Here is a 21,171-nt window from a genome sequence, read left to right as displayed (position 1 = left end):
GTGAAGGTACTGTAAGGAGCGTGGCTTGACTATATAACTTAGGTTGGCTTGGAATTGATGATATATGTGCTTGCTTTAAGATAACATTCTCTTTGGTACATGTTTATACTGATTTATTTGAAAATATTTTTCTTGTCAAAACACTTTAGTTGTTCATATACAATATAATAGTTTGATTTTACGAAGCAGTTCAACAACACTACCTACGTTCTAAAGGAAAATTAATTAATATAACTTGCTTGCTGAACAATTTGCTTTTGGAGGTACTACTACCTTGAGATTTTCACATTCCATTAACAGTGTAAGACTATGAACTAGGGCACTGCATTACAAGCTGGCACTGACTCAGTGGATTCATGCTCTTTTAGTTACCTCATTGTCATTTCACTGTTGCTGCACTAATGTTAATTAATGCAACTTTAACTGGCTTCCCAATATTTATAGACTCCCCTGCAGCTGGTTCTGAATATCCTCTTTTCCATGATGTAAAGACAGCTTATACTGATCGTGACTTATTACAATGTCTTGCACAATTTGATGCAACTGTTACAATATACATTTAACAAACATTCAGATTCCTGTCACGTATTAACATTTCTTTAGGTAAGAAAATAATTGTGAGATTTTGATCCTCCACATGCCACCAGATAACTTCTAAAACTATATGGTCATTTGAAATTCTGTTAAAAATCAAGTTTTGTGTGATTAGAAAACTGTAAGGGGACAGGTATGGTTCAGAAGTTCAAGGATCTCCTATACATGCTTAAATGAGCTCAGAATATTGTGACAGAGCTGGCCAATGCATCTGTATAACATTGTTGTCTTGTTCGATAGACCACTAAGTGGCTCTAGTACTGTGTGGATTGGAGTACTAGCATGCAGAAAAACACCACATGACACCACCAGCAGTGAAGAAATACATAAAATAAAACTTACTTAGAACAGTGAAGCATTTCTATGAAATTCTGCCATTAATGGAATGGAAATGACACAGATCAGGCAATGGTGGATCAAAAAACCGGAGTCTGAATACAAGAAGGAATCCATACCAATAGTCTGAATACAAGAAGGAATCCATACCAATGTCGATATTAACAAAGAGAACAAAGCCCAATTCACTATCTAAAAGAAGAGCAAGAAAACCAAGCCAAAGGTTCTAAACAACCATAAAATCCTTCCCAACACATTTTTGTACACAGTTGTTATTTGTCCAGAAGAATAGACAATGAGATTTCTGCAATTCTAACATTTATACTGTTGAGATAGTGACATCATATGATGTGACCACACCCTTTAGAAACAGATTTCCCAATTTCTCAATTACTTAATACCCTGTATATATCAGACCTGCAAACCTCCGTACCTGTAGCCCTTAATGCAGTAGCAGAATTTCAAAAGATATCAGGACTTAAAATTAACTTTTTTCCAGTGAACTTGCTTCCACAAAATATTAGATGCCACATCTTTCCATTTATTTTTTACCTAAGGGCAAACTTTTCCAAAAAAATGTAGACTTGTATGTAGATAATATTTGCAACTTATGAACAATTACGCTTCAAATTAATCTTCCATCAACACAATTTTTCCACTACTTTAAAATCAGAAACTTTATTAAAAGGAGCCTGCCTAATGTTCCTTAACTACCACCCAATTCTATTCCAGAAGAAATATGGATTAGTCTTGACTCAAAGAGCATTTCAGTAATATATACAGTATAAATATTTTAAAGTCCCTTCCTTTCAAAGATCCCAGGGTATGGTGGCGAAAGGGTCTTTCACTTATTGTCTCAGAGAAGGAGTGTAAGCCAGCCATGCATAAAATATACTCTAGCTGCATATGCGCAAAGCATTCAATCATTCAACTCAAAATCTTTTAGTACATTTATCTCAGTTGAAATTGTCCAAAATGTGTTTAGGGCAAGATCCAAATAATGAACGTTCATCTCCAACCTCACTGGGCCACATGTTTTGAGTGTGCACCAAATTAACAAAATTCTGGACAAAAATCTTGGAATAACTATCAGACAGCCTTGGTGTCACAATCACTCCTAACCCATTAACAGTTGCGTTTAGTGTACTCCCAGATGGGCTTAAAGTGGAAAAGGACAAATTGATTGTAATTGCCCATACCACATTATTAGCACGCAGTTATCTTGCTCAACTGGAAGAATCCCAGCCCACCTGTTTTAAGTCAGTGGGTATCTGATGTTCTATACTATTTTAAATTGGAAAAAATTAAATTCTTAGAGAATCTCTTCAAAACTTTTCCATAATATAGCAAGACCTAATTAATAAAATTTTAGATTAAAATTTTATATCGCTTTTATATTATCCCTTTTCTTATATTGATTTTATTTAGGAGGGTGGCACGGTAGCGCTGCTGCCTCACAGTTAGGAGACCTGGGTTCGCTTCCCAGGTCCTCCCTGCGTGGAGTTTGCATGTTCTCCCAGTGTCTGCGTGGGTTTCCTCCCACAGTCCAAAGACATGCAGGTTTGGTGCATTGGCGATCCTAAATTGTCCTCTGTGTGTGTGTGTGTGTGTGTGTGTGTGTGCCCTGCGGTGGGCTGGCGCCCTGCCCGGGGTTTGTTTCCTGCCTTGTGCCCTGTGTTGGCTGGGATTGGCTCCAGCAGAGACCCGTGACACTGTAGTTAGGATATAGTGGGTTGGATGATGGATGGATGGATCCATATTACTAAACGAGAATGGTAAACCGGATGGACGCAGGGACATGGGCCGTGGACGCAAAAGACGAAGTGCGCAGGCGTCACACAAAGCCGCCCTCCAAGCACCGGAAAATGAGAAATGATGCGCCACGCCCATAGCAACAGACCCATGCAACAAAGCACCACACGAAGGCCATACCACACGAAACAGGACACACACAAAAAAGAGGATTCAGACCCACGACACACAAAGCACCCCTCCACTAACAGAAATAAGAAATGAGGCAACGCGCCCCTAGCACACCAAAAACAAAGGAGTCAGACGTAAGCGCCACATAGCACACGAAACAGTACGCACACAAAAATGAGGATTCACACCCACGACACACAAAGCCCCCCTCCACTAACAGAAATAAAAAATGAGGCAACGCGCCCCTCAAAGAAAACGCACGCCAACAAACGACGTCATACATAGACAACAACAGACCGGACTACAATACATATACAGGCGCGACACCTGATGGGTAATAATACGAAGAAACCCTCCAAGCACCGGAAAGTGACAAATGATGCTCCGCGCCCATAGCAACAGACCCATGCAACAAAGCGCCAGATGAAGCCCATACCACACGAAACAGGACACACACAAAAAAGAGGATTCAGACCCACGACACACAAAGCCCCCCTCCACTAACAGAAATAAAAAATGAGGCGACGCGCCCCTCAAAAAAAACGCACGATTACTTATCCATATTACTAATGAACAAACAAGTCATGAATTCACGATCACGGGTACAAAACGATACGGCTCAAGTAACGGGACCACAAACACGAACCCGCATGAAAAAAAAAATACACGTCGGCGCCTACAACGGCGCTTCTGAAACCGCGGAAGAAAAAATGTCTCGGCTCCAAAAACACATGTCACTCCTTATTCAAAATACCGGTCCCAATCACAGAAACATCGGTATCCACTATGAAAATGAACAGTAACAATACACGTGACATCCGTCTTGCAAAACTATTAATTATAGATGAATGTACAATGGCATCCAGTCACTTACTCAACACCATTGATAAACTTCTACAAACGTTGATGAATAATAATATTACCTTTGGAGGAAAGGTACTTTTATTAGGAGGAGATTTTAGACAGTGCTTAGCTATTGCTGCACATGCCATGCGCTCAGCTATTGTTCAGTCCACCTTAAAATACGCGGACAATTGGCATTGCGTTGATGAATAATAATATTCCCTTTGGAGGAAAGGTACTTTTATTAGGAGGAGATTTTAGACAGTGCTTAGCTATTGCTCCACATGCCATACGCTCAGCTATTGTTCAGTCCACCTTAAAATACGCGGACGACGTCATACATCAACAACAAGAGACCGGACTACAATACATATACAGGCGCGACACCTGATTGGTAATAATACGAAGAAACGAACAGTCCGCATATTAACAGTGAGTGCGATCCTCCTTATTACTTATCCATATTACTAACGATAAAGAACAAACAAGTCATGAATTCACGATCACGGGTACAGAACGAGACGGCTCGAGTAACCACAAACGCGAACCCGCATCAAAAAAAAACAATAAACGTCGGCGCCTACAACGCGCTTCTAAAACCGCGGAAGAAAAAATGTTACGCGAACAATTGGCATTGCTTTCAAAAGATACAGTTGGTACAAAACATGCGATGTCCAGATCCAGAATATAACAATTGGTTATTACAACTGGGAGATGGTACACTCACCAATACAGATGGACTTCACCCAGATATTATTACAATTCCTCAAGCCTTTATCTGCGACGACTTAGTTACGGAGATATTTGGAACAGCAATCTCATTAGACCAAATACCCCTTTTAACACAACGGACTATATTATGTCCAAAAAATATTAATGTTGATCACATAAATAACCAAGTCATTACATTACTTCCTGTAGAGGCACGGCTCTTTCTAAGCTCTGACAAAGTTGACTCTGATGACAACAATGATCATCTTAATTTCCCCTTACAATATTTGAACACTATTAACCCAGCCGGATTACCACAACACAATCTTAACCTTACAATCGGAACAATAATCATGCTATTAAGAAACCTTAACACTAAACAAGGTGTATGCAATGGTACACGTTTAGTCGTCAACACCATGACACACAATGTTATTGAAGCAAAACTTCTTACAGGATCACATGCTAACAATACTGTTCTGATTCCTACACTTGACCTTACAAGTTCTGACCTAGAATTACATTTTACACTTAAACGGCGACACTTCCCCATTAAACCTGCATTTGCCATGACCATCAACAAATCACAAGGCCAAACCATGAACAGGTTGGCATCTACCTCTCTGACCCCGTTTTTGGACATGGACAACTTTATGTGGCCTTCTCACGAGTTCGACGTTCATCTGACGTTAAAGTTAAGGTTATAAATGATCCATGCCAAGAGAAACTCATTCAAGAACAAGACACCATCTTTACTACTAATGTTGTGTACAAAGAAATTTTCCAATAAATCTTTACACTGTGCCTTGCAATTTATTCTTGGCTTCCTATATGCGTCATCTACACCTTCACACTATGCTATAGCTCATACATACATCACGCTATTTATAATTACCCAACACCAGGGGTTGGCGAGCGAAGCGAGCAGGGGGCGGAGCCCCCTAGTTTTATTTAGAAGCAGGTAAAATTCCATATAGTCAAGTCAAACTTAACAAGGCAAAGCAAAATTTAGCCCCTGTCTGAGAGAAAGAGAGCAGAGAAATAACAAAGTGCTACACTATAAAAGGAACAAGAAAAGAAGGGTATCCTTTTTCCCAAAATGGAAGCTTATTCAAAAATGTTATTGACTAGATAATGCCATATTTTTTAAAAAAAAAGTATTGAGCAGATCCTCTAGGTGAGAATTAGATATTTTTTTTTTTTTTTACCCCAATTTCAAGTAGTATAGAGCAGTGTGTCCCAAGCTCAGTCCTGGGGACCCACTGTGGCTGCAGGTTTTTGTTCCAACCAGATTCCTAATCAGTGACAACACCTGATAACACTGAGCTCATTTAATTAGCTGGTATGTTTTTCACTAAATAGTAAATAATGGATTAATTAAACAATTAGAACACCTGGAAAAGTAGAATGAAAATCAAGATGAAAATACTGTTAAAAAGAAAAAAAATCCATTATTCCCATATAACTGCTTGGTACATTTTAATATTTTTTTTTGGCAAACTTAGTTTTCTAACTTATACATTGTTCCCAAAACACAGAACTAGGATAATAACAGATCACTTATTAACCCAGGAGTCCAATTAAAAACAGAAGCTGGTTGGAATAAAAACTTGCAGCTACAGTGGGTCACCAGGACCGAGTTTGGGAAACACTGGTATAGAGCATCAGTTACCCACTGACTTAAAGCTGGGGGAATGGGATTCTTCCAGTTGAGCAAGATAAGTATATGTTCTAAGGGTGTAGTAAAGGCAATTACAGTTTATGTGTCCTTCTCCACTTCTAAGCCTGTTTGCACTCAAAGTTTTGACTCTTGGGGGGAGGGTTCATTTCATTTCCAGTACAGTTTGAATGACGGTGCCATCTGGTGGCTCAGAGTAAATGAAACAACAGAACAGACTGAAGCCAGAGTAACAGACAAACAGACCAGAGTTTAAAATTACGTAATTGTGCAGCAGCTTCTGTATACTGTAAAACTGACTGACCCTCTTTTTCACTCAATCAATACACAATATAATGCTGTGCGTTATGTAAAAACTAAAAATATCACATGTGGCAGATTAAATCATCACAGAAAATCTTTTGTCACTCACATTAACTTTAAAGTGTGGAATGACTATCTTAAAAATGGAATTAAAACAAAGCAAAAACTTGTTTCAGCTGATAATTTTTGTCAGAATGTTTGTCTATTATGTGTGCTTTTAAAGATTAAAAAATACACTGGTGTTAAGTCTGGTGTATTTTTAAATCTATACAGGAATACATACAGAACTTAGTTGGAAAGAGACAAAACAGAGGATAGCTCTCATGAGATTTTTAGATAATTTTTAGATGAAAGAAATGTGCTCACATATTGTTTGACAAAGCACCGAGCAACTTTGTGAATAGATTCATGAACCTGATAATTGACTGCTCAGAATGAAACACTATTTTAAAATGGAAATTGTGAGACTATACAAATAGCATCAAATAAATGGCCCACTTTTCAGACATCACAGCCACACTTCTCTTACTCATAAAATTCAATATGGAACACTTCACTTGAAAGTATTAGTTTCAGATTTAAGATAATTCTTCCTTCATAACTTTTTCAAACTTCATAAATATCTATATCCCTACTTTAATACTTTAATACACATTTATGAAAGTTGCATTTTTAGAAGTGTTAAATATGTGGTGAATTACCTTTTTACACAAACATATTTGCTATGTATCTATATTTTAGATTTTCTGCTGCAGCTGTACAAAAGTTCAAATGGATTTCTTTTTCACACAGTGCTTTCTATTCAGTGGGAAGCCTTCTTTTTAATGGTAATGTATTATTCCAAAATGAGGAGAAGTTTTTATTTCAGGGTTATTGTCTGCACAGCCATAACATCTAGTTTACTTTCCATTCCAGGTTTCCTCTTTTGTGGAGTTTGCATGTTCTTACTTTTGATTGATCCCTCTTACAAAAGTATTTGGTTTTCTGGATTTTTTTAACAGTTAAGAATAGTCTTTCAGTTGAAATTGCTTTTGAGTGGAATGTATGTATGTATGTATGAGAGTGGCATCCAGTCTTCAATTGAAGTTGGGACCTGCTTTTTCATTTGTGTCAGCCCTTGCTCCTTAAATCATCTGCTTTCTGGATGGTGGATAGATCAACTTGATAGATTTTGTTGTTTCTGTATTTATGTTTTTGTTTACATTTTTATTCCTTTTGTTTTATTATTGTCGGGTCATAAATGACTAATGCACACCAGGGATATTTATCTACTTTCTAATATCTCATCTTCAATATTACTGCCTGCATTCTTGTCATTAGGTTTCGGAGAAAGTGGAAGTTTTTTAGTAAAATGCACTGCTAAACAACATTGAATGTATGTTTAATGTTACTGCTTTTGAAACAATCAGGATTTTTTGTACTCTGTGTAACACATTTCAGAGAGCGAGAGATTAAAACAGAAAAGCCCAGAGACTTTTCAAAGCAGGGTGTTGCATAAACCATGAGCTAAAAGGTAAGTAGATGCTTGTCCTTTTTGTGAAATACACATCAGAAGAGTAAGAATGTAAAAGTGCATTTATTATTTTATGATTTGATTGTTTCTCCCAAATAAAGTTTGCTAACTTAGAAAAGAGTGTTTTTTGATTTGTTATGTATCTAGAAAATATGTTGTGAACTTTATTTAAACTTTAAACTTTTGAAACTGGTAAACAGGAAAATATTTACTGTATGTTAATCTACTGTATTCTTAAAAAATGGGAAAAGTGGGAGTCAATATATCTGATGATAGTTGAACAATGGAAGAATTTGCATAGAAATGGTAAATTTCATGCTGTCTGATTATTCATTTATTCATTTCCATTCAGTTTTTTTCTGGTTGCTGTAGCCACTTGCCAAGATGAGCTAACCAAACTTCCTGCCCTTTAACTCATGCTAAATTTGGCAGTGTACAATTCTACATCATTACTAGAAGTAATCTAAAGGGATATATTTATTTTAATTTTCTTTTGTACTTAAAAAATAGCAAATAAAAATCATGCAACTGATGCAAAAGCAGAAAGTAATGCTAAAGGCAACATAATGCAACATGGAAGAATTAATACCTATTTACTATATTTTGACCTTTTCATATAAGCTACGTTGCAAAATCTACTAGTGAAACTATAAGTAAATATACTGTAAATGTACAAATACTTTTGTAGGGTGAATTAACCTAGCAAAAGGAAGGAGGAAAAAAATAAAACACCAGCCTAAAATACAGTATAATATTATATATATAAATATGTATTTCGTGACAGTAGGGGGCACTGTTGCACCTCCAAACCCGCAGACAATATGTCCAAACACCAGGTAAAAGTCCTAATAATGAATTTATTATACCAAAAATGTGCACAAAGCACCTCCACCTCCACAATACTCAAATAAATCAATAATTAATAAAAAATCCTCCTCTCCACCCAGCAGCTCCGTCACACACCCACCCAACTCCGGCTCCGTCTGCTGGGTTTCCCACAGTCCTTTTTATAGTCCTTGACCCGGAAGTGCTTCTGTCCTTCAGTCCATGTGATTCCATAGCACTTCCGGGTCAGATCAAGAGTTATATTTTTCTTCAGCCTGGAAGTACTTCAGTTCTTCTGTCCCTGTGATGAGGTAGTACTTCCAGGCTATAATAGAAACACTTGTGCCTCCCTGCAGCGTCCCGTGGCAGCCCCCATTGTATCCAGCAGGGCTGTGCAGCCGAACTCAATTGTCCATAATGCCCTGTGGGAATTCGGGGCACCTACATGTTGCAGGGAGGATTCCCTCTAGCGGCCTGGGGGTGTTGGCTGGGATAAACTGCCGGCCATTCCTCACTATGTATAGATATATATATATATTAGCACAATGTAGGCAGGAGAGCATAAAAAAATGAGGATCCAGCCAAAGCTGTGTGAATTAAAATTAGTGCAGTTATCAGTGTGGCAACAGTTGGCCGTCCTTCACACTCAAGGAATTAAGGTTTGACAGTGAGTTTTGAATTACACTGATAGCAATGTATTGGATTTTTAAAATTTTTTTCATTTATTTCAAACTCATTGACCATGCTTTGCAGAATACTTAGCATTTTTCCATTTGTTTAAATATGCACCCACCTTTAAACAGCAGCTTTATACTTTTAAAATCTTTCTTTAAAAAATAACATCTACAGCCATCTTTTATTGAGATCTTTTATTGAATGCTTTGTTTTCACTCAGGCAGAGAACAGCAAACCAAATCGTAGGAGGCCTCCAAGTTCCCTTGCACTAAATGTTAACAGTACTGCTTCTAAGACAGAACCAGGGCACTGTGAAGAACAGGTAAATGAATGCATGTTTTATATTTAAAATAATAAAGTATCTATCTAAAAAAAATGTGAATTTCCCCTTGGGATTAATAAAGTATCTATCTATCTATCTATCTATCTATCTATCTATCTATCTATCTATCTATCTATCTATCTATCTATCTATCTATCTATCTATCTATCTATCTATTTTGTACCAACTACATATATGTACTGGATTGACACTGGAAAAGCAAGTGGTACATTATCAGAAATTATATTAGGCAAAATGACATTGAAAGCTAGTTTTTTTTTTTAGTATTATGTTTGTAACTCAATCTCTCACTCATACATGATGAAATAATGTTTGTCAGTTAGTCTAACCTGTATGTTCTTTAGATGTAAGTTGGAAAACTCGGATACTCAGAGAAAAACTTCCAGCAAACAAGGGGGAAAAATGCAAACTTCACACAGATTGTTGTACAAGCTGAGATTCAGACCCTGTTTCCTACAAACAGTACCCTGAAACTGAATGCATAGTATGGTTTTGAAATAAATTTTAAACATCGCTGGGGATCCCTTTAAATTTATATCATTATTCCAGTGTGCTAGTATTGTCATAAACTGGCTATCAATTTTTTGTCTCTACGGTTCATGAGCATACATTTTAAATACATTTCTTCAGAAATACCTGTACCAATAGCAAGTTGCATGCCATGTGGATATTTGCAAGATGTATATTAAGTCATCACATTGCAATATTTTTCTTTTTAAGTATATTGTATCTCCTGTATTAAAAGTTTGTTTTTCAGTTATTTGAGTCTAGTGACACCAATGTGCTCTAAACAGGTTGTGACAGTATATTAGACATATAGAATGTTTAGTGACATTTCTTTGTTTTTCCTTTGCAGAAAGGTACTACTAATACAAGCACATTGCCTCCAAAAGTGAGACCTAAAAGCTCACCTCTCATTGAAAAACTTCAGGTAGGTAAAAGACACATGTTGACTTTGTCAGGGTATAAAGAGATGGAAATCAAATAAATAAGTGTGACCATGCATGTACGCTGACCAGCCACAATTAAAACCACAGACAGTTGAAGTGGATGACATCGATTATCTTGATACAGTGGCACCTCTTAAGGGGTGGAATATATCAGGTAGCAAGTGAACAGTACATTCTTGAAGGTGATGTGTTGGAAGCAGGAAAAATAGACAAGTGTATAAAGACCTGAGCAACTTTGATAATGGCAAAATTGTGATGGCCTTATGATTGGGTCATGCCATCTCCCAAACAGTGGGTCTTGTGGAGTGTTTCAAGGATACAGTGGTTAGTACCTACCAAAAGTGATACAAGGAAGGACAACCACTGAACCAGCAGTAGGGTCATGGGTGCCCAAGGCTCATTGATGTAGCACATATTGCTGAAAAAATTAATGGTGACCATAAGTAAAAGATGGCAAAACACACAGTTGTATCACAGCTTGCTACATATGGGGATGCATAGCTGCAGAGCGGTCAGAGTACTCATGTTGATCCCCATTCTATTGCTGAATGTACTTACGATGGACACATAAGCATCAGAATTGGACCACAGAGCAATGGAAGAAGGTAGCCTGGGGCCTCATTTATAAAGCTTGCATATGCACAGAAAAGAGGCTTGAAATGTGCATTCCTACACAAATGTTGGGATCTATAAATGAAGACTTGACACAAAAGTTTGCATATACTGTATTTATGCCTACTCTGAACCATGCGTACGCAGCATTTTGGAGAAACTGGGAAATGACAACACCTTGATCAAGCAGGGAAATGCAGTCAAACCATGTAAATGACCACTCACATGCATAATAATTCATATCTTTGAGCCAATATTACAGTATGCATTGACATGACAAATATATTAAAACTCAAAATTGATGAATATGATATACAGACTTGATTTTAGTTCTCTTTTAAAATGGCCAATGCTACGTTTTTCATTAGTTTATATCGGCTACCTGTTGTCACTTCTTATACAACTGGCCGAAAAGTTAGGAATATCTTGCTTGCTGTCCTGGAATCCTTTACTTGTCAGCCAGGCGCTATATACAGTTTTTGTATGGTGTGAGTATACATACAGTACATTAAAAAAAAACATGTTTTTGCCAACATTAAAAGGTAATTTGCAGCAGTGTCCGGTTCTCTCAACATAATCTGAGCACGTTACTGTACTCATATTGCAGAGAAAATAAAGCTGCTTTTGTTAACTGTAAGCAGTTAAACTCCATTAATGCATAACTCATCTAAGATGGGACTGGCAAACATTCTGTCTCAGTGGGGTGGCTCAGCTTGTGATAAATTTTTGTTGAGGCAAAGTTGCTTTGGCAGACATATTGCTGCTGCACATGGTAAATGTCTTAGTAAAGTAACTGGCTGACATCAGTGTTTCATATGGCCTGTGTTATTTATTGTAATGGCATATTATAGTAATAGTCTCGATGTGTCAGGAGGGATTTTGCTCTATCAGCCAATAAAGTTCTTCAGCATCATAATTGTTGATTAATATATATATATAGTTTATTGTTTAGCATCATATACGGATGTTTCAGGGCAGCGTTCAAGGCGCACTCACATGCGCATATTTACAATGTGATTCTGATTTATAAATAGTAAATAGCGTGGAAATGTGTGTGCACTAGATTTTATTAATCTGATTTTTTTGCCATATGTGTTTCCCTGTTTTTTTTGCCATGCTCATATTTTCACAGTGTGTTTTAAATGATGTCCCCTGGTCGAGTGAATGACGTTTTCTTTTAGATCACATGAAAGACTAGGTGCACGTGTGTCATTTACCTCAGGAAGAGATGGTAGCAGGTTGCAATATGGGAAGAATGCAAACTTCCAGAGGCAGTGTAATGCTCTGGGTAATGTTCAGCTAGGAAACCTTGGGTCCTGGCATTCATGTGGATATTACGTTTACATGTACTACATACGTATAGATTGTTGCAGACCATGTACACCCCTTCATGACAACAGTATTCCCCAATGGCAGTGGCTTTAGTCAGCAGAATAATGCGCCCTGTGACACTGCAAAATTTTTCATAGATGTTTTAAGGAACATGACAAAGAGTTCAAGGTGTCAATTTGGACTCCAAATTCCACATATCTCATTCTGATCAAGCATCTGAGAGATGTGCTGGAAAAACAAGTCTGATCCATTGAGGCCCCACCTCGCAACTTACTGAACTTAAAAGTCTTGTGGAATCTTTACTTGGATGGGTCAGAGCTGTTTCAGTGACATGATAGGTAAATGATGTGCCTGATCAGTGTTTAATAAGCAATAGTTTTTGGTATGCTGCCAGATTTAAATGATGACTTTGGTTTGTCAGCATTTATTGACATATAGATTGTTCAGTAAGTCTGCAGTTTCTTCCTCCAAGTACTCAGGTCCTTGTTACCTTCAGTAAGTCTGCAGTTTCTTCCTCCAAGTACTCAGGTCCTTGTTACCTTCAACCACCACACTGCCACTATACTTATATAGAAATAAATGGGACAGGTGTTTGTTTATTTCAGAATTTCCTTTATTTTGCTTGTTATTTGAATTGTGCTCACCTTGCAATTAAATGGAAAGCTTTGATTATAAGTGCGTTTGTGTCAGATGTTCTCAGCTTTTTGCAGTTTGACTTTCACATCATCCTATCTTTTTAAGAATTTCATTTAAAAGTACAATTTGGGTACTTATTTATTTAAATCATACCCTTTCTATACTTTTTCCTGAGATGAGCAAAATCACTTTTTAAATAAATCAACTACTTGTATATTGCCTGTGATGGACTTGGCACCCTGTCAGGAGTTTGTTCCTGTCTGACTCCTATATTGCAAAAATTATCCTTAAAAAGACCCCAGTTAAATAAGTTTTTATGTCTGTCACTGTATTTTTTTCCACATTTGAAATAAAAAGTAAAATCATTTCTTGAAAGTGCTCACATTATATACTATAAATATTGCACCAGTCCCAAGGACTGGAAAAAAACTGGAGAAAATAATCAACAGGAAATAGCTAGAAAAATGTGTTCAGTTCCAATTCAGTTAATAACCTGCTGAACATAAGCATTCCCAGAGGACAGCATGACAGATGCAGCCTAACTGTCAATTTTCATTGACGCACGTATCTGAGTAAGTTCAATCGCAGGAAATTACATATACTAACTATGTAAGCAAGAGGAAGGGATTCTTGTGACTACTGGGGAGAAAGTGTAATAGTTAGGTCACTGGATTTAACCCACAAGGCTACTGGTTCAGCTCCCACGTGTACTCAAATTGTAATCAGATAGAAATTGTGTAAACAGTCATACTGTTTCCTAATCCTGTATTTTGCCTTGAATGAGGGCATTAGCCAAGTACTGTATATAATAGTAATTAAAGCATTATCTCAGGCAGGTGAAAGGCCATTTCTATCAGATGATTTCATCTTTTGTTCGTAGAGTTAGAAATTTTACACACAGAGAGGTGAAACTTTTGTGTACATTTTAAAAAGTTAAAAGGCTTTGACCAGCAAAAAAGATGAGATGCATTTTGTGATCAGACAATTGGGGAGGGAATTGTGGGTATGAGGAGAGATCATTTCATATAATGGAAGAATGAAAGACTCCCCCGAAATTGTACATCCCATGTTCATTAGCTAGGATCTTGCATTATAGGCTATTTGTACCATCTAAAAGTTCTCATTCTGAACTAATTTACCTTCACTGTCTGGGTTTGATGGCAAAAGTAAATAGGCATTAGTAGTTTTATCACCACTTTTCGCCTAATTTATTGTGAAATACTAACATAAGATCATATATGAGTGAAATAATAAGAATATTTGTCTACTTGTGGTGGCTGTGGCAATGTGCTATTGACACAAGCACCCAACATTATAGAAATGCACATTTTTTGTGTTACCATTTTAAATTACCAAATAGAATCTCCGCCACATAGTTAAAATGTCCTGACAATAAATGCATTTCTTATGAAATATGTGAATGTAGTTCAGGTAACCAGGTTTCAGGAAGTTACTTTGTTTTCTTTGTAAAATTTTCAAACCCATTTTCAATATAGTGTCATGGGAGTGAGACACTATCACTGCAGCACTGGGAAGAGCAAGCCAGAAAACAACCCTGGAAAGAAACACACAAGAGCATAACCCTACTCATATAGGGCCAGCTTGGAGTCACTGATAATCTAATATGCATGTCTTTGGGGATGGCATAGTTCAACTGGAGTACAGTACTTGGATTAAACTAGATCAGACATGAGAGAATGTCTGAGAATGAGATTCAAACCCAGCATCCTCCACCCATGTGCTCTTTATTTAAAGCCTAAAAGAGCCTAGTATATCAGATAGAACTAAACCCGTTGCACCAAATGGTGGCTGTACTTTTAACAAAGCAAGGTAAGTTGCTCAATTTTATACTGCAAAACCATATTGATAAGCACAGCATGACTTGTAAGATTTTATTAAAAGGACACAAGCACTACTATATTTTTATTCTGTGTGTGGTAGTGACCTAATTGTTTTCTTATCATGCAAGTATGAAATGTAAAATGCAAGTGTAAAGTTAGAAATAACTCAAATGTTTAATATCCTGTAAATATACTGTATTAATGAATTAATATTGAATTTCAGGCCAACTTAGTTTTCCCTTCGCAAGTCCTGCCTGGATCTCCAAAAAGCCCTGGAATAAAACTTCCCACTCCTCCTTTTGCCACACCTCCATCAACTCCTTCCAGTCCATCTGTCCGCACAAAGTCATCAGAAGAAGAACCAGCAACATTTGAGAAACCTGCAGAGACTTCGGTTCTGCATAATATTAACAAGGTACAGTGAGATTTAATTAAAAATATTAAGTGGTACCTTGTATGCTGTGTAAATGTTAATCTAGGAACCTAAAAGTTGTTATAATTGTTAGGTTTGCCTATGTTGTTTTATATTTTTTACAAGCATGAAATATGTAGTGAAAAATAATTTAATTTCAACTGAAGAAAAAGAATGTGATGTGCATATTACAAATAAAAATTGTATAGCCAATTCACTGTATTGTTTGAGTTTCATTGTACTGTACTTATTAATTTACGTTAATATATCTGCACATCAAAACAAGAAATGTTAGATTACAATTTACAATTGTGAATGGGGTATATTGATAAGGGGGATGAGACACAGTATAGGAATCAGCTGGAGAACTTGGTTTCTTGGTGCAGAAAGAATTTTTGCAACTTAACATCAGCAAAACCAATGTTATTGACTTTCACTGCACCAAGGAACCTCTATGTATAGCCACTATTCAGGGAGTGGATGTAGATGTAGTGCACTCCTATTAAGTACATGAAGGTTCATATGAATGACAGGTTGGACTGGGCTAACATGTGAACTATATAAGAAAGGGCAGGATACTGTGTTCCTTTAATGTGGGAAGTGACATCTTTCACATCTTCTATAGCTCTGTGATGGCTAGTGTGATTTTTTTACACTGTCGTGTGCTAGTAGCATCACCTCAAGAGAGGCCCACCGAATCAACAAGCTCATTAAAAGGGAAAGCTTGTAGGATGCACTCTGAGCAACCTGGAGGTAGTACCAAAGGAGACAATGCTGCACATCCTTTCTCTGACATACTAACACTGATTACTTTCAACCAATGAATCATTCAGCAGAAGGCTCTTTCATACCTATGGCAGTATACCTGTATAATACCTCATTTTGACTGTGAAAGCAAAGGCAGAAGTTTTCTTTCATTATAATTTTCTCCCTTTTTAGTCATTTTGGTGTGTGCACAGACCATAATGTGTGTGTGTGTGTGTGTGTGTGTGTGTATATGTATTTACTTATTTATCTGTGTATTTATTTATTTAACGAGTATTTCTATAAAGCCACATTTCTCCCCAGGGGTCAAATGAAGTTCTGTCTATCTATCTACAGTAAAACCTTGATTGTCTGTCAGGGGATAGGACCAAAGCCGTGACGGAGAAAAGACAGATAACAGAACAGCTACTTTAAAAATGATATACTGTAGATTAGCAAATAGTCATATTTATTTAGAAAACAAAATATAATATAGTCTTAAGAAAATTAATTAATTCATATAATATTGTAACAACCAGCGTAATAAGGAAACACAACTCAGAGGTACTAGAGTTTTCTATGTGTTACTTGGAGCCTTTGTTCCATAATAAAATGGTGCCCTGTCTAATACTCCATTATCTGGGCTACAGAGCAGATCTCCAAAACAATAAAATACAGCTTTCCCAATGACTCAGTTTATCTCCTGCCACTCACATTCCTTTTTTCTCTAAACCGCAAACACTCCCGCTTATTGTCTTTGGACTCTCTACTCAAAACTTCCTTCCTTTCTCTCCTAATTTCTCCTGTCACTCATCTACCAAGACGTGTCTGCCCCTTATACAACAGAAGCCCTTCACTCCGTCCCATTACTTTTAGCATTCATTACACACTTTCTGATCCCCAACAGCTCATCACAAGCTGCCTGCATGTCACAATATATTAACAAATCATAATATAACAGAATTTAAAAAAAATTATAATACAGGAGAATATTAACATTAATACATTAACATTACCATCAGTGGTTTTCCAATTTTCTCGGCATCAAGCTTTTCACTGTTGTTTTTCCTACTCCATAAATTGAAACAATACTTGAAGCACTTTTACTGTTTTATAAAAGTTTAATAATTTAATTTTTTTGTAACAATTCCAACACCACATGCTTATGTTTATCAGCCATAATAATATATAGTATGTTAACTATAATAAAAGAGAAAATCTACAAAACTGAAGGTATGTAACTGACACTGTGATTTCAAAATATAGCCTAACACATGGTTCCGGGGAAGGAGTTTCTTTATGCGTTAGCAGAAGGGAGAGTTGTTCCAATGTGCAGAGCTTGCGGAGTACCGCATGGCAGTAGTAGTACAGTAATAGATAGGTGCTGGCATGTTTTTTTTTGGCCCTGACAGTTAACAGAAACTAATGGATAATAGAATGAAGGATTATTGAGGTTTTACTATCTAATACAGTAATAATCAAAATAAATCAAAGTAGTTCCACAAGGCAGAGCTTTGGCAAATAAAAACAAACTAACCTAAGTGTTCAGTTTTTTTCTGTCAGTTATACTTAAAATGATTATCATTTATTATTAGAATACAGTATATTAAACTATTTAAATGCAGATGGGAACATTTCAAGTTTGGGTGAAAGTTTGCCTCTTGAATTGTCAGCAGTAATATTAAAGGCAACTGTTTAATTTTCTCAAAAGTATAAGTGTAACTACCTGCAGTGTGGAGAGGGACATTTAGGTTTTTCTATTCATCTATAAACACAGTTTAGAGTTCAAATCCCAATGTTGCTTTCCCAGGATCTTTAGTGTCTTTTAAGGTTTGTAAAAAAGAAAGAACAGGAGAATAAATGTATTTTTATTGGCCCAAACCTGATACCCACTGTGTGGAGTGTCTGTTGACATTATATCATTGAATTTGAACCTTGTTTGGAATGTGTCTGTAAGAAATATTATTTTAGGTTGACTTTTGCACCTAAAAGTTAACCTTTGATTGCCTTTAAGGAGTGCACGCACATCTGATGTGTTACAGCTTGAAAAAAGACTATGCTAGAAGATGTTGCAATGGCAGCTTTAATTCATCTTCATTTTCAGTTAATGTTACTAACAGCATTCAAATTCAAAAACACAAACCTAGAAAGTATTAGAAACATTAGATGGAATTTTTAGTTAAATAAATACATTTACCAAATCATACCATTTCTTAAGTCTCCCTAATCCTGAGTAGGGTCATGGGGAACTGGTACCTTTCCCAGCAAGCATAGGGCACAAAGGTGGAACAATCCCTGGACATGGCACCAGTCCATTGCAGGGTAAACACACTCAGGTCAATCCACTTAACCTGCATGTCTTTGGAATGTGGAAACTCATGCAGACATGGGGAGTACATTCAAACTCCATGCAAGGAAGCCCCAAGACATGAATCCTGGACTGCTTACTGTGAGGCTGTGGCCTTTCCACTGCACCATCATACTGCCAAGCAACCAAGTAAACAAGCACAAATACAGATACCAGCCGTGCTCTGCACTAAATGCAACTTCTACATTTAATCCACCATTAGGGAGAAGGGTGGTGTTCACAGCGTCAACAATATGTCTGTACTATTGCATATAAGAGAATACAGAAGGTGAATTAGAGAATCATTAAAAAAAATTAGGTAATTCACAGCATGTAGTTTTGTGACAAAGCGTTAGGATCTGGAGAAGTGTATAGACTACAGAATCATACACTATATTTTGATAGCTAAAAGCAGTTAATACATGTAATCCATTACAGGTACATACCTAGTAAGGTATACAACAACAACAACAGCATTTATTTATATAGCACATTTTCATACAAAAAAGTAGCTCAAAGTGCTTTACATAATGAAGAAAAGAAAAATAAAAGACAAAATAAGAAATTAAAATAAGACCGTATTAGTTAACATAGAAAAAGAGTAAGGTCCGATGGCCAGGGGGGACAGAAAAAACAAAAAAAAAACTCCAGACGGCTGGAGAAAAAAATAAAATCTGCAGGGGTTCCAGGCCACGAGACCGCCCAGTCCCCTCTGGGCATTCTACCTAACATAAATGAAATAGTCCTCTTTGTATTTAGGGTTCTCACGGAAGGACTTGATGATGGTGGTCATGCAGACTTCTGGCTTTTAATCCATCACTGTTGGAACATCACGGTGCTTTGAGTAGTTGCGCCACCACCAAAAGGACACCGGAAAAGGAAACAGAAGAGAGAGTAGGGGTTACTATAGATTTTAGAGCCACCATGAATAGTTATTATAATGAATTGGATATGCTGAGTATCAGGATTAAATTACAGTGAAGTTATGAGAAGGCCATGTTAAAATAATGTGTTTTCAGCAGTTTTTTGAAGTGCTCCACTGTATTAGCCTGGCGAATTCCTATTGGCAGGCTATTCCAGATTTTAGGTGCATAACAGCAGAAGGCCGCCTCACCACTTCTTTTAAGTTTTGCTCTTGGAATTCTTAGGAGACACTCATTTGAGGATCTGAGGTTACGATTTGGAATATAAGATGTCACACATTCCGATATATAAGATGGGGCGAGATTATTTAAGGCTTTATAAACCATAAGCATAATTTTAAAGTCAATCCTGAATGACACAGGTAACCAGTTTAGTGACATCAAAACTGAAGATGTGCTCAGATTTTCTTTTCCTGGTTAGGATTCTAGCAGCTGCATTCTGCACTAGTTGCAAACGATTTATGTCTTTTTTGGGTATTCCTGAGAGGATTGCGTTACAGTAATCTAGTTGACTGAAAACAAACGCGTGAACTAATTTCTCCGCATCTTTCAATTATATAACAGGTCTAACTGTTGCTATGTTTCTTAAGTGAAAAATGCTGTCCTAGTGATCTGATTAATTTGCGATTTAAAATTCAGATTACAGTCAACAGTTACCCCTAAGCTTTTTACCTCCGTCTTGAATTTTAATCCTAATGTATCCAGTTTATTTCTAATAGCCTCATTGTATCCATTATTGCCAATCACTAAGATTTCAGTTTTGTCTTTATTTAGCTTGAGAACGTTACTATTCATCCATTCAGAAATACAAGTCAGACATTGTGTTAGTGAATCAAGAGAATCAGGGCCATCAGGTGCTATTGATAAATACAGCTGTCTGTCATCAGCATAGCTGTGGTAACTCACGGAAGCATGTAGATTGAGAAAAGCAGCGGACCCAGGATAGAGCCCTGTGGAACACCATATAGTATATCATGTGTCTTTGAGTTGTAATTACCACAACTAACAAAGAATTTTCTCCCTGCCAGGTAGGATTCAAACCAATTTAAGACACTGCCAGAGAGGCCCACCCATTGACTAAGGTGATTTCTAAGAATATTATGATCAATGGTGTCAAATGCGGCACTCAGATCTAAGAGGATGAGAACAGATAAATGGCCTCTGTCTGCATTTACCCGCAAGTCATTTACTACTTTAACGAGTGCAGTTTCTGTGCTGTGATTTGTTCTAAAACCTGACTGAAATTTATCAAGAATAGTATGTTTATTGAGGTGGTCATTTAACTGCATAATGACTGCCTTCTCTAGAATTTTACTTAAGAAAGGCAGGTTAGAGATGGGTCTAAAATTTTCAAGAGCAGAGGGGTCAAGATTATTTTTCTTAAGTAGGGGTTTAACTACAGCAGTCTTAAGACAGTCTGGGAAGACCCCCGTATCTAATGACGAATTTACTATGTCAAGAATATTATCGATTAGCACGCCCGATACTTCTTTGAAAAAATTTGTTGGTATTGGGTCAAGGACGCAGGTGGAGGGTTTCAGTTGAGAAATTATTTTATGTAAATCAGGTAAATCTATCCTAGTGAAAGAGTTTAATTTGTATATAACGGAATACTGGGGTTTAGGAGGAT

General features: G+C 36.9%; 1 protein-coding gene across 1 annotated transcript in view; it reads left to right on the top strand.

Annotated features, from left to right (window-relative positions):
• Positions 1 to 21,171, top strand: part of LOC114650320 (capZ-interacting protein-like) — a 134,291-nt gene that overhangs the window by 105,333 nt on the left and 7,787 nt on the right. Inside the window, exons 3-5 of the mRNA XM_028799884.2 lie at positions 9,622 to 9,723; positions 10,601 to 10,675; positions 15,339 to 15,530. Of these exons, the coding sequence (XP_028655717.1) occupies positions 9,622 to 9,723; positions 10,601 to 10,675; positions 15,339 to 15,530 (369 nt within the window). The remainder of the gene's footprint in view (positions 1 to 9,621; positions 9,724 to 10,600; positions 10,676 to 15,338; positions 15,531 to 21,171) is intronic.

Source organism: Erpetoichthys calabaricus, chromosome 4 (genome assembly GCF_900747795.2).
Source record: "Erpetoichthys calabaricus chromosome 4, fErpCal1.3, whole genome shotgun sequence".
NCBI classification, from domain to species: Eukaryota; Metazoa; Chordata; class Cladistia; order Polypteriformes; family Polypteridae; genus Erpetoichthys; species Erpetoichthys calabaricus.
The sequence above is the reverse complement of the archived record's forward strand: the minus strand, read 5'-3'. Positions and strand labels throughout refer to the sequence as shown.